Source organism: Vigna angularis, chromosome 10 (genome assembly GCF_016808095.1).
Source record: "Vigna angularis cultivar LongXiaoDou No.4 chromosome 10, ASM1680809v1, whole genome shotgun sequence".
Classification (NCBI taxonomy): Eukaryota; Viridiplantae; Streptophyta; class Magnoliopsida; order Fabales; family Fabaceae; genus Vigna; species Vigna angularis.
In genome coordinates, this window is record NC_068979.1 from 8,261,753 (window position 1) to 8,273,537 (window position 11,785).

At 34.1% G+C, this 11,785-nt stretch overlaps 2 protein-coding genes across 2 annotated transcripts; both read left to right on the forward strand.

Annotated features, from left to right (window-relative positions):
- Positions 1 to 3,118: 3,118 nt before the first annotated feature.
- On the forward strand, positions 3,119 to 5,977 carry LOC108321244 (serine/arginine-rich splicing factor SR45a). The gene is made up of 8 exons (XM_017552940.2): positions 3,119 to 3,244; positions 3,344 to 3,363; positions 4,110 to 4,238; positions 4,350 to 4,373; positions 4,529 to 4,628; positions 4,733 to 4,882; positions 5,458 to 5,527; positions 5,621 to 5,977. Exons 1-8 carry the CDS (start codon positions 3,242 to 3,244, stop codon positions 5,854 to 5,856), a joined length of 732 nt encoding a protein of 243 aa, XP_017408429.1. The 5' UTR covers positions 3,119 to 3,241; the 3' UTR covers positions 5,857 to 5,977.
- A 1,625-nt stretch (positions 5,978 to 7,602) lies between these two features.
- On the forward strand, positions 7,603 to 11,401 carry LOC108321261 (ankyrin repeat domain-containing protein, chloroplastic). Its single transcript, XM_017552958.2, has 7 exons — positions 7,603 to 8,516; positions 8,983 to 9,059; positions 9,366 to 9,464; positions 9,546 to 9,644; positions 9,853 to 9,951; positions 10,042 to 10,140; positions 10,897 to 11,401. Exons 1-7 carry the CDS (start codon positions 7,769 to 7,771, stop codon positions 11,011 to 11,013), a joined length of 1,338 nt encoding a protein of 445 aa, XP_017408447.1. The 5' UTR covers positions 7,603 to 7,768; the 3' UTR covers positions 11,014 to 11,401.
- Positions 11,402 to 11,785: the final 384 nt, after the last annotated feature.

The window sequence follows — 11,785 nt, forward strand, 5'->3', positions numbered from 1 at the left end:
GGCAAAGAAGATTTGGTCACCCGAATTTTTCTACTTTGAAAAATATGAACTCAGAGTTACAAGAATTGAAAGTCATGAACTGAGATATAAGTCGTGACATGGAATCTACAAAGATAGAGCATGAGAAGCTAAACATGGATTTGAAAGAGACGAAAGCTCTGCATGGTTTGTACTAAAAGAGTTTTCTTATGACATTGCAAAAGGAACATCATGAAAATGGCCTCTCTTCGATTTGTTGCTTTGAAAAAACAAATTAATTACAAAAACCTGTTGAATCTTACTAAAGGTCTAAAGAAGCAAAATGACCAACTGAATTCTAAAATCATTCACCTTAAAAAAAATCAAAGAAAAAAAAGACATAAAAGAATAGGGAAAAGAAATCGAAAAGGTTTGGAGTAGTACCATTTCAACGAAACTACAATAATAAATGGGTACATTCGAGTTGGTAAGTTTGATGAAGCACAAGAAGTTTAGAATCAGATGCCTTGCAAAGGCATTACAACGAATACGACAATAAAAAAAAATGAAAGGATAGAGATGAGGCTAATAAAATGTTTAGTCAAATTCATGCACCCATTGTTATTTGGAGCAACATGATCTCATAAAATAAATGTATTTATTACACCCAATAATCTCATATTTTATGTCAAACACAATTTAAATACTTATTCCAATCTCAAATTTGTCAAGTAACATAATTATGACTAATCATTATACATCTAAAGTATTGTTTGCTTTAGAATGTAAAACTCCATTACCATTATTTATTTAAACAAATGTCGATTAAGAATGTTGTTTAATGAAATACTTTTATTTATTGATATGCTAAGATTGGGTATATGAATAGAGTAACAAAGGTCTTTCACGCCATGAGGGAAAGAATTTAGTTTCCTAAAATTATGTTAATGCATGTTTCCTACAAAATAATCTATACTCTGAATGTTTTTTTAAGACTTTGGTTATGTGGTGCAAAAGGGAAAAAATCCTTATCAATCAAATTTAGCATCTGCCGCAAGTGCATGTGTGGATCTTGCTTTGAAAGTAGGTAAGCAACTTCATGAAAACATTTTGAAGAGTTGTTATAAGAATGATTTATTTGCCAACAATGCCTTGGCCCCTATCTATGCAAAATGTGAAAGGGTACAAAATGTTTAGCAAGTGTTCAGAGACATTGGATGTAGAACTGTCAAAACAGATAACCCGGCCCGACCCACCACGGGTTGACTACTTAGTGAGTCAATCCAACTCGACTCATTTATTAGTAAGTCGAAAAAATTCGAACCCGACCCAACCCACCACGGGTTGGTGGGTTAAACGAGTTGGTTCATTGGCTCATTTAATTAAATTTTTTTTACCCATTTCTTCTGAGATTCTTATAACATGTTACTTTGATCGATCAAATTGAAACAATAATAATTTGACCAATTGATATAAAAGAAAATGAAACAAAAGAAATATATTGTTATATATATTCTAAGCTATCAAGCATAAAATTTTGCCAATTTAGTTTAATGAAACATACACAACCGTTTGACCAAGAAACTATATATAACCGTTAATAAAATTATATAGTACAAGATAAAATTGTCATGCATAGGTCTAAAAGCAAGATAAAACAAATGATATATTCCTGAATTATCCAATCTATAATATTATCTTTATTAAATTGGAGTCCTTAATGGATAAATTCACCGTATTATGCTCTCTTGAAGCATCTTCTTGTTTATCTCCATCTATAATATTATCCAATCTATAATCTTAAGGTTTTATTTGCAGAGGAAAACTTTTGGAAAGACAGCAGCGCGGATGGCTCTATTGCTAAGTAAAGGTTGTGGATTTCGAATAATCAATTTAATTAATTTTATTTCAATAAAAAAATAGGATTTGAATAATTAATTTAATTAATTTGATTTAATTAATAAAACTAGGTGAGTTGGTGAGGCAACCCGACCCACCACAGGTTCAACCCGTGTGAGCCGGGTCAAAATTGGCTCGCATAAAAAAATTTGCATTTTTTTTAACCCAACCCGACTCAAACACGTGGTGAGCCGGATTGACTCACGGGTTTCATCCTATTTTGACCGCATTAATTGGATGTGTAATCTTATTTCTTGGAATTTCTTGGAATTCCTTGATTTGGAGTGATGCTTTTGAATGGATACGCAAATAAGGAATTTATAGCCTTTGGCAAATGTTATAAGAGAGTGGTTCTTAACCAGGTTACTTTTATTGGGATATTGTTAGAATGTAGTCATATAGATTAAGCAATTGAGAGTTTGGGTTTTTATTTTTAAATGTATGATTGGGGATTTTTCTATTGAATCCTTGGTTGTGCACTACAATTGCTCAGGAGAAAAAGTTGGAGGCAGAATCTGGTCGGACGATGATGGATTCATTCGAACATTGTTAATCATGCACTTAATTTGGACTATTTTTGACATTATTGGTAAATATGGCGAACTTTTTCATATTTATCATTTAAGTTATTTTGATATTGTTATAGAGAAGTTTGAATTAAAAATATTTAATGTATATATCTCTTTTCTGGTAATTATGTAGAGGTAGATTTATAAATTTGGAAACATTTATTATCGACCTATTATCTAGGAATAATGGATCTTATTAAACAAAATGAAATAAAAAATAGGACTTTTTATCTCAAGTCAAGCCCAATATTAAGATAAAAAAATCAATATCTTGCCATAAGATCGAGAGTAGTTATCCTAGACAGATTATTAATATTTATTTATAATCTTACTTTGTAGTATTATTTTTTGCATTTTTATATAAATACTTTACTTTTATTACTATTTTTTACATACTTTTTATAACTTTAATACAAATTTTAATAATATTTTTCATTTTAATATTATTATAAAAAATAATTTTTAATTAAATTTGGTATTTTCATAAAAATATTAATTATTTCGGATTATCATTGAAAAGTATTGTTATAAACCTTTTTATTTTCCTAATAATCGATTCTAAGAACTCTCATCTTGGGAAGTAGTGCCATATTTGGGCTCTTTTTTTAAAAAAATGCTAACCAGAAAAGTAATGGGTCCAGTCCGATTAAAAAGGACCGACTCAGTGACCCGACCCTTATAACAGCTCGCTATATGAATCGAAGGTCAATTCGTTGCTCTGCGATTGACAAAACAAAACCCTTAGCCTTCGTGGTCTCTTTCTTGATTCTTCTTCATCTCGGTTCAAGAGGTCTACGCTTGAAGATCTCGTTGAAATGGCATGTTCCCCTTATCAATCCATTCCAATCACTCAGATTCTTCTCTATGGCTTGCCCAAGATATTCTAACGCTTTTTTCATTTTTCAATTATTTTGCAGGCCGATTCTCCGCCGAGAAGGTAAACTCCGTAATTCTCTTAGATTATGATGATAATGATTATCCTGTAATTTTCATGCACTGCGTGGCATTTGATAACGAGTGTTTGTATGTGTCTGTGTTTGTAACCCTAATGCACAATGAATTAGAACATCGAAAATTATTTGTTGACGAATTTGTTCTTGACAAAGTTTAGCGTAGGAGGTAGGTCCGGAACCTAGGTTATTGCTATGGCGATAGCTATGGCTGAAACATTTAGTTGTGCCGTGTTCGGTGTTTAGGGCTTGCCTTAGGTATTCAACGTTGTTCTAGTATTGACCTAGGACGTTGATTTGGGATTTGATCTCCTCTCTGTCGGCGAGAATCTGTGACGATAATTGAGATCCACCATGAACCCTCACATTCGGGCTGGTTTATGCGTGTACAGCGCTGCCATTCCCAAGCCGTAGATGAAAGGACTGTCTATAGAGAAAACTTGAGTTACACATAATTGGCTACTAGTGTTTGCCTTTGTCCAATTTCAAGTGGGGTCCTCAACCGAGTTTTGCTCTGATTATCTGCCCAAACCTAGAGGGTCCAGAATTAATTTCTTGATTCGGGTATTGTGAACAAGTTTAATACTAGAATTCATGTGTCACCAAGGTGAACACGTTCAATTTTGTGAGATTTTAATTTTAAGCTCATGTTTAAAGGATGAATGTGGAGGACACTCTAAGATTACTGGTTAATGAAACTGTTTGTCCTTTGTGTTATGATTGGATATTTCAGGAATTCAAGGTCCCCTTCCCCATGGAGGGCTCAGTCAAGATCTAGGTCTAGATCTAGGCCAAGGTCTAGGTCCCGGTCAAGATCATTTGAAAAACAAAGGCCAAGGTCTCGCTCCAGAAGTCGTGGAAGGTTAGTGCCAAGCATTTATCTTTCATGAGTTATGGCTATTGTGTTAATGTGTTTAATACTTCTTCGTTTTTTGTGGCTGTGCTGTGGACTAAACCATCTTGTCTCGTTCAGATCAAGATCAAGAAGTAATGACAGGTTAGTCACTTTCCGATTTATTTGTATCTGGACATAATGCTTCCATTAGAAGATAAATATTAAATTGTAAAGTATTTCTGAATTAAGTACGGTTGTGCCTTTTTGATATGGTTTAATGATGTGTCAAGGGCTTATATGTTCAATTTATGTTTCAGGATGGAGACTAAAAATACAGGGAATACACTTTACGTCACTGGCCTATCTTCAAGGGTCACTGAGAGAGACCTGGAGGAGCATTTCTCTAAAGAGGGAAAGGTGAGTGTTGTTTGATTTACACTTTTTCACTTAATTGTCACAATTTTCCTCCCCGTTGAACCCCATATTTTGGAATGGGTGTTAATAGTCGTCTTCTTTGTTAGGTTGCTTCGTGTTTTCTTGTGGTGGAGCCCCGTACTCGCATTTCTCGAGGTTTCGCTTTTATTACAATGGATAATGTTGAGGATGCAAACCGCTGCATCAAATATCTCAATCAATCAGTTTTAGAGGGTCGCTATATCACTGTTGAGCGGGTATTGTGTTCTTCAATTAACTTGTAGTTGCTACAGAATACTTGTGCTCTTGTTTCTTCTTAACTTGAAGGTTTTGTGGTCGTATTCAGAATACATTGCCTCAGCTATTTTGGCAGCAATCAAAGATGATCAGTTCATCCATGTCAACTTTAGTGATACAGCTTGATCAATGGCAAGCTTAAACAGCTCTAATCAAATGCCTCTGATCCACTAAACACATAGCAACTATATTGTCCAACAACTTTACAACATCAGCATTCACTTTCAACTCAACTAATCAACGGACATTATCAACAACTTTCTAATCAGGCTTTTATGGTATCTCACACCTGGCATTAATCATGTGTGTGGATATACATTTTTTTTCCTTATAAGCTAGCCTGTTTACGTTGTAGAAACTTACTCTTAAAGAACAAACATAGATATAGTGTGCAAGTGTTAGTACATTTTGCTTAGGCCACAGGGACATCACGATATTCTACGTGTTTTTCTTCCAGTGTTACTTGGATGATATATTTATGCAGTCTTTAGCCAAATAAACTCCAGGGATTGTGAGCCTCTGTGTTTTATTTCAGTCACGAAGAAAGCGTGCAAGAACTCCTACACCTGGACACTATCTTGGTCTGAAAAGTACTCGAGACTATGGTAGGTTTGAGACAGCGTCTTTTGAATGGTTAGTCTAGTCTTCATCTTTTGCTTTATGTAAACTTTTACTGAACCCCACCTGTTTGTCTGAAGGATATCGCGGTGACCGCGGAAGGTATAGAGGAGGTGGATCTGGCCGTGAAGATTATGCATATCGAGGAGAGCGTGGAAGGTCTCCAAGGCGCTCACCTTATCGAGGTGGTAGAGATTATTCTCCGAGGCATTCACCGCCACCTTATGGCGGAAGAACTAGGAGGGATAGGTCCAGGTCACTTCCATACTCTCCATATGGTAGCCCAGACAGGAGGTATGCTCGTGGATCTAGGTGATGTCTTTTGAAGCTTTTTCCATCTTTAAATTTCAAGATGGAAAGGAAAAAACTGTTTTATGAACATCAGTTTGTATCCATGTTTTGGAAACAGTTTGCACTTATTAATACTTTCTTTCGTACTTCTGTTTGTTTTAAACTTAACTAGTTAGTATAATTCGTAATTTATTGGTCAAATCTAAAAGACCCACTACTATGTAAAGCTCCATTTTGTCTGATATTTTTCGGTTCGTTATTCGTACCACCAAGCAGATTCGCAAACTTAACTAAGTTTTTAGTAGGGGGTGTGTGTCGTGGCCAAGTGGAAATTAGTTGGGTATGCCAGTAATTGATGGACATTTATTAAACTATTAATTGTCGAAGTTTGGTTTTAAAAATTTTAAGCTTGTGGTTTATGACATCTTTTTGCTTAAACATTTTCAATATGGAGGTCTTTAAATAAGTTAGCCACAAGTAATAATTGATGAGCAATATTTTATATGTAATACTTAATTTTGAAAGTTATAAAAACATAGATCTTTATAAGATATTATTTAGACAAATACATACGAAATATCCCGAGTTTGCAAAATAATGTGACATTATCCATGTTAATTTTGTTGAAAGCTTTATAATAAATTTCTGGTTAATGTTTTAGCAATCTTTTGAATTGTAGGTGTTTTAAAGATAGATTTAGTTATAGAGGTGAAAATATCAGTAGTAGAAATGGGGGATTCTTTTTCAACAAAATTTATGGTCGCTCATTAAAGTATAATTTTGTAAAGTTGGCAAATGGTGTTTTGACGACAGATATTAATAGTATAATAAAAAGTTGCCATGATATTGGAAAAATGGTAAAGTTTAATAGATCAATAAAATTGATTATTTTATAAATTAGGGTCTTGGTGGGGATAGTTTAAATGGTAAACGTATTTTTTAATTTTTTATTATTATCTAGGTTCATTAAACTTGTAAAGTATTTGTCTGTAATTTTACTAAGAGTCCGGAGAAGAATAAACGCATTCTCGATGTTATGTCTAAAGAATAAACGTTTTTCCTTTCTCTTTTCTGGATCAGTTGCTGCTGAAGCTACAAACCTTTACTTATCATATATCACACATTTTCTTAGAAACCATTCATGTGAAGAAAAGTGAAGCAAGCTTATATGAGACGTTATCAACATCATGAGACTATGTCGTTGTTTATTGATGTTATAACGCTTCTGACAAAAACAAAGAACCATGGTATGAAGCTGATGTGGTTAAAACCAACACATGGTGGTGATGACCAATTTCATTATTTTGATCCTTGATGGAAGAAGTGTAAAGAGGGAAAAAATGAGGGGAGAGAAAAAAAATAGTAATAAAAAAAAAGAAAGAGATGAGAAAATAAATTTTGCTTATCAATTCAAAAAAGTAATATATAATAACAATAAATAAAATTACATTTCAAGGTAAATATTATGTTCCTAAATGCATTAAAAAAAGTCCTTGAAGGAATAATCTTTTGTTCTGTATGAATTAATCATTTAATATCATTTTAATCCCCGAAAATAATTTGAAACATCAGTAAGAGTAAATGCTTAAATTTAAAAAATAAACTACAAGTAAATGATTAAATTTAAGGACTTTACCAAAAGCAATTTTTTAATTTCAGAGATAAAAAAAGGATAATAAATAATTAAGTTCAAATATTAAAATCAAATGAAGTGATAAAGTTAAAGGGACAAATAAAATTCGTGGATAGAATGGTTGTTCACACAACATGATGATTCAATAGCACTATTTGATGAAAGAAAGAGGCAATGCCAACAATTTTTGTGCATGTAGGATTCAGAATTGAAATATAGTTCGAAATTAAAGACAGATAGACATAGAATGTGGAAATTTATGAGCTAAAGAGGAGACAGGGTTCAGGAAGAGCAACAACCTGGTATGGTAATGCAAGCGACCATGTTTCATGTTTCTGCGATTGTGCTCAATCCTCAACCTCACACTTTCCTCTTTCCCTTACCCGTTTCCACCTCACGCAACTTCAAACTGTCACAAACTCTCCACTTCCCCAGAAACTCTATTCTCCGCTCTCTCTCGCCGTCGCTGCACCCAACTCCCCAATACGACGATTCCGAAGAACACGTCATCGGCGACTGCATCGTATTCGAGGAAGGCGTTTTCGATGACCCCCTTTTCCACAGCTCCGACACTCTCACCGTCGATAAGCCCAAGCCCAAGCCCGGTTGGAGGAAAAAGGTGGAGGAGAACGTGGGCGAGAATTTGGTTCCGGGTAAATGGCGAGAGGTTCAGGCGGAGATAAACATCACGAAGAGGGATAGGCGCAAGATAGCGCGGGAAATGGAGTTCAATAGCAAGGTTGAAAAGAAGAGAAGGGGGTTGATTCCCCTTAGGGATATGAACTTGGATGAGTATAAGGCTTATAAGGAGGCCAAACTGGCGCAGATGAAGTTTCTCGATAACGCTTCTAGTTCTCCGGTGAAAGAAGATGTTCCTCAACCTGAACCTGAATTGAATCGTGGTGAAGAGGGCCACCCTGAACCTGAATTGAACGGAGGCGAACGTGTGGAGCCCAAGAATCCTAGATGGCTTGTTTATGGAAGGGGTTTCGAGGATGTCACTGAGTTTTTCAATAGTGAAAACTATGACCCTGACGCTAAAACCCTTCAAGGTACATAAATCAGTTGTTTTTCTTTTCTACGCTTTGCTCGATTGCCTACATTCTAGTGTCTTTGGTTTTTGTTTGCTCTTGTTTTGCTACTTGTGTTGGATATGCTTATTCTTCTTTGGGATATGAACTGATCAGTGAAAACTAATGCTTTGGTTTGGATATGTTTTCGAATAACACTTTCGTGAGAAGGGTTAAAATTAGCTGCTTCCATGAGTCAAATTTAACTTACCTTCCAAGCTTAATTCATTTTATCTTCTTCTGATGAGTATTTATTTAGAGGTTTACTAGGGTCTAACTGGTTAGTCGTTAGTGCACTGTTGCTGCATGTCATGGTTGTTATTAAATGACAATGTGGGCTGAGAAATTGCACTGTGATCAAATTAATGATTTTATTCTTGTGGCATGTGTCTGGATTTTATCAAGTATTGGGATCGTTGTTCTAATTCTTCCGTGCCTGCATGAATAGGTAAGCGGAAGCTGTTTACCAAGGAGGAGAAGCTTTTATTGAATAAGCGGGTGCCAGACTTGGAAACTGCTACTTCAGTAAGTTTTATGTTAGAAGGAAAAAAAATGACTGTTTTTTTTACTGTCGTTATTATATTTTTGCTGATGTTGAAAAAAAAATCCTCTTTTTCTTCTTTAATGGAAGTTGTTGTCATTTTTTGTTCGGCTAATGATGTTGCTGAGTACTCCATCCCATTAATGATGTTGTCAGTCCTGTTGGACTGGATACTCTGTGGTCATAGAAACCTTGTTGCAATGTTTTTTGACTGTGGTAAAGGTCAAAGGAGGAAAAATGGTTCTGATTCACTTATAGCCTCTGGTGAATATTCTCAACGCTATTTTCAGGATAAATGGCAACCCCTGCACACTCTTGCTGCTTGTGGAGAATTTGAACTTTTAGATTCTCTGTTGAAGCATAATGTTGATATCAATGCTGTGGATAAGGTATTGCAGTTCTAACTTTTCATAATGGGAATTGGAATGCACAAGTCCTCTATTTACTTTACTGATTTACTTCGTTTCCAGGATGGTTTGACTGCCCTTCAGAGAGCAGTAATTGGAAAAAAGCAGGCCATAACCAATTATCTCCTGAGAAACTCAGCTAACCCCTTTGTACTGGACAAAGTGAGTAAAATTTTACTAAATAGTTGAGCTGTGCTGTTGTAGTTGCATCCTTTACTTTCCAATGTTTTTAGCTCTTCTGCCATCATTCAAAAATCATTAGTGTTGTTGTTCCATCTTAATCTAACAGCATATTGTTCTTGTAAGCCTTAGTTGTCTGTTACTGATATGTTTATATGTAACTGTTTTGTTATTTATGTTCTGAAAACAGGAGGGAGCCACATTGATGCACTATGCGGTACTAACAGCTTCTACCCAATCAATTAAATTACTCTTGCTGTATAATGTGGATATAAATCTTCAGGACAATGTATGATTAATTTTTCTCTTGGTTATTTTATCTACCTTTTGCTTTTTATGCTGAGCTGTTTGAGAACATAATTCATTTTCTGTCTGTTAGTATGGCTGGACACCATTACATCTTGCTGTGCAAGCTCAGAGAACAGATTTAGTGAGGCTTCTGCTGATTAAAGGTGCTGATAAGACATCAAAAAACAAGGTAATTTGTTATTGATTTCCTGCTTTAATCTATCAATGTTAAAAAACCTTGGTGTCTTGCATAATTTAGCTGAATGTAGATGCTTCGGTCATTGCTACGATTATCAGCTTTTGTTGTAGTTAGAAGGTCTGTCTCTGTCATATGTAGTTAGGTGATTTTAATGAAAGGTTATTCTGATATCCAAATCTTGATTAACAATTTTGAATTTGAGATATTAACATGATATTCTCCCTTCAACGAAAGAAACCGCTCACGTGTCATAAACTTTTTTAGTTATTGAAGATATTTTTTCAAAAATGATTGAGGAGTTATTTAACTTTGCCAATAACACAATTCTTTGAAAAACTTATATATCCAGCTCAATGTCTGAATCAGAGAGGATGGCTGTTTTAGACAATCACAAGTAACAAAAAGTTTGTGCTATCTCTTTGACATTGATTAACTGTTCTATGGAAAAACTAGTTTTGTATTGAGCATGATGTGTCAAGTAGCCAATCTGCTTAGGATAGATCATATTTATGTTGTTGTTACAGTAACTGAGGAATTGTTAGTTCATGCCTAATGTCTCTTCGAAGTCCTGTGTTTCATGCAACTTTGTTTCAGCTGTTAGTATCTTCAAAAGTTTCTACTGTTACTAAACTGAGAAACCTTTGAATAGGCATTGAATGTTCAGTTTCTTTTTCTAGGTGCTTAATTCTGGTAATTTATTTCTTTTTTGTTGATCTTATATTGCAATTTCCATGATTGTTTGTGCAGGATGGTTTAACTCCACTTGACCTTTGCCTTTACTCTGGACAAAGTGCCAGAACATATGAGCTAATCAAGTTGTTTAAGCAGCCTCTAAGGCGAGTTAGCCATGTATCAAAACGATGATGGAGCCTGAAACAACACAACTTTCGAAAGATTTTCACCAGCAAAGAATATTAGCCCTTGACAAGTTTTGCAGAGAATTTGCACCCTTCAACATATGGAGATTTTAGGACAAGTACAACATTGTACTATATTAGTAAAATGTATTTAAATGATAGGAAAATAAGAACATTTTCATGAAAAAGAAAAGAAAAATGATATGCCATTTTTTAAAATTTGATTCTCATACAATACACCAAGCATACCTAAAATCTCAGCTTTAATTCTAAATAACTTGTTTGTGCTAAACTTATATTAAGATAATATTTTTATTTATAAACATCTCCTACGGGAAATGCTGTAAACTATCTTTTATTGAAAATCTAGGCAGTGATGGTTTTTGCTCTATCAACTTGTTGCCAGGAAACCACGTTTATTAAATTTGGCTAAAAATATGGATTGAACAAATTAAATTGTAAGCTACCACACCATATGTATAAAACTTTCACCAAACACATTGCATAATTGATGTCTTGTTTGGATAAATTTTATTATAAACACTTTTAGGAGGAAAAAAATATGAAATTAGTTTATTCATAAGTTAATTTATACGAATTGTCTTTTTCTCTAAATTTATATTTTTACCTTATGAATAAATTAATTTTAGTTTATGAAAAATTGAAACGTTTCTCCTTAAAACTGCCGGTGAACAATTATATATATATATATATATATATATATATATATATATATATATATATATATATATATAATTTTGAATTATAAACCCGTGATT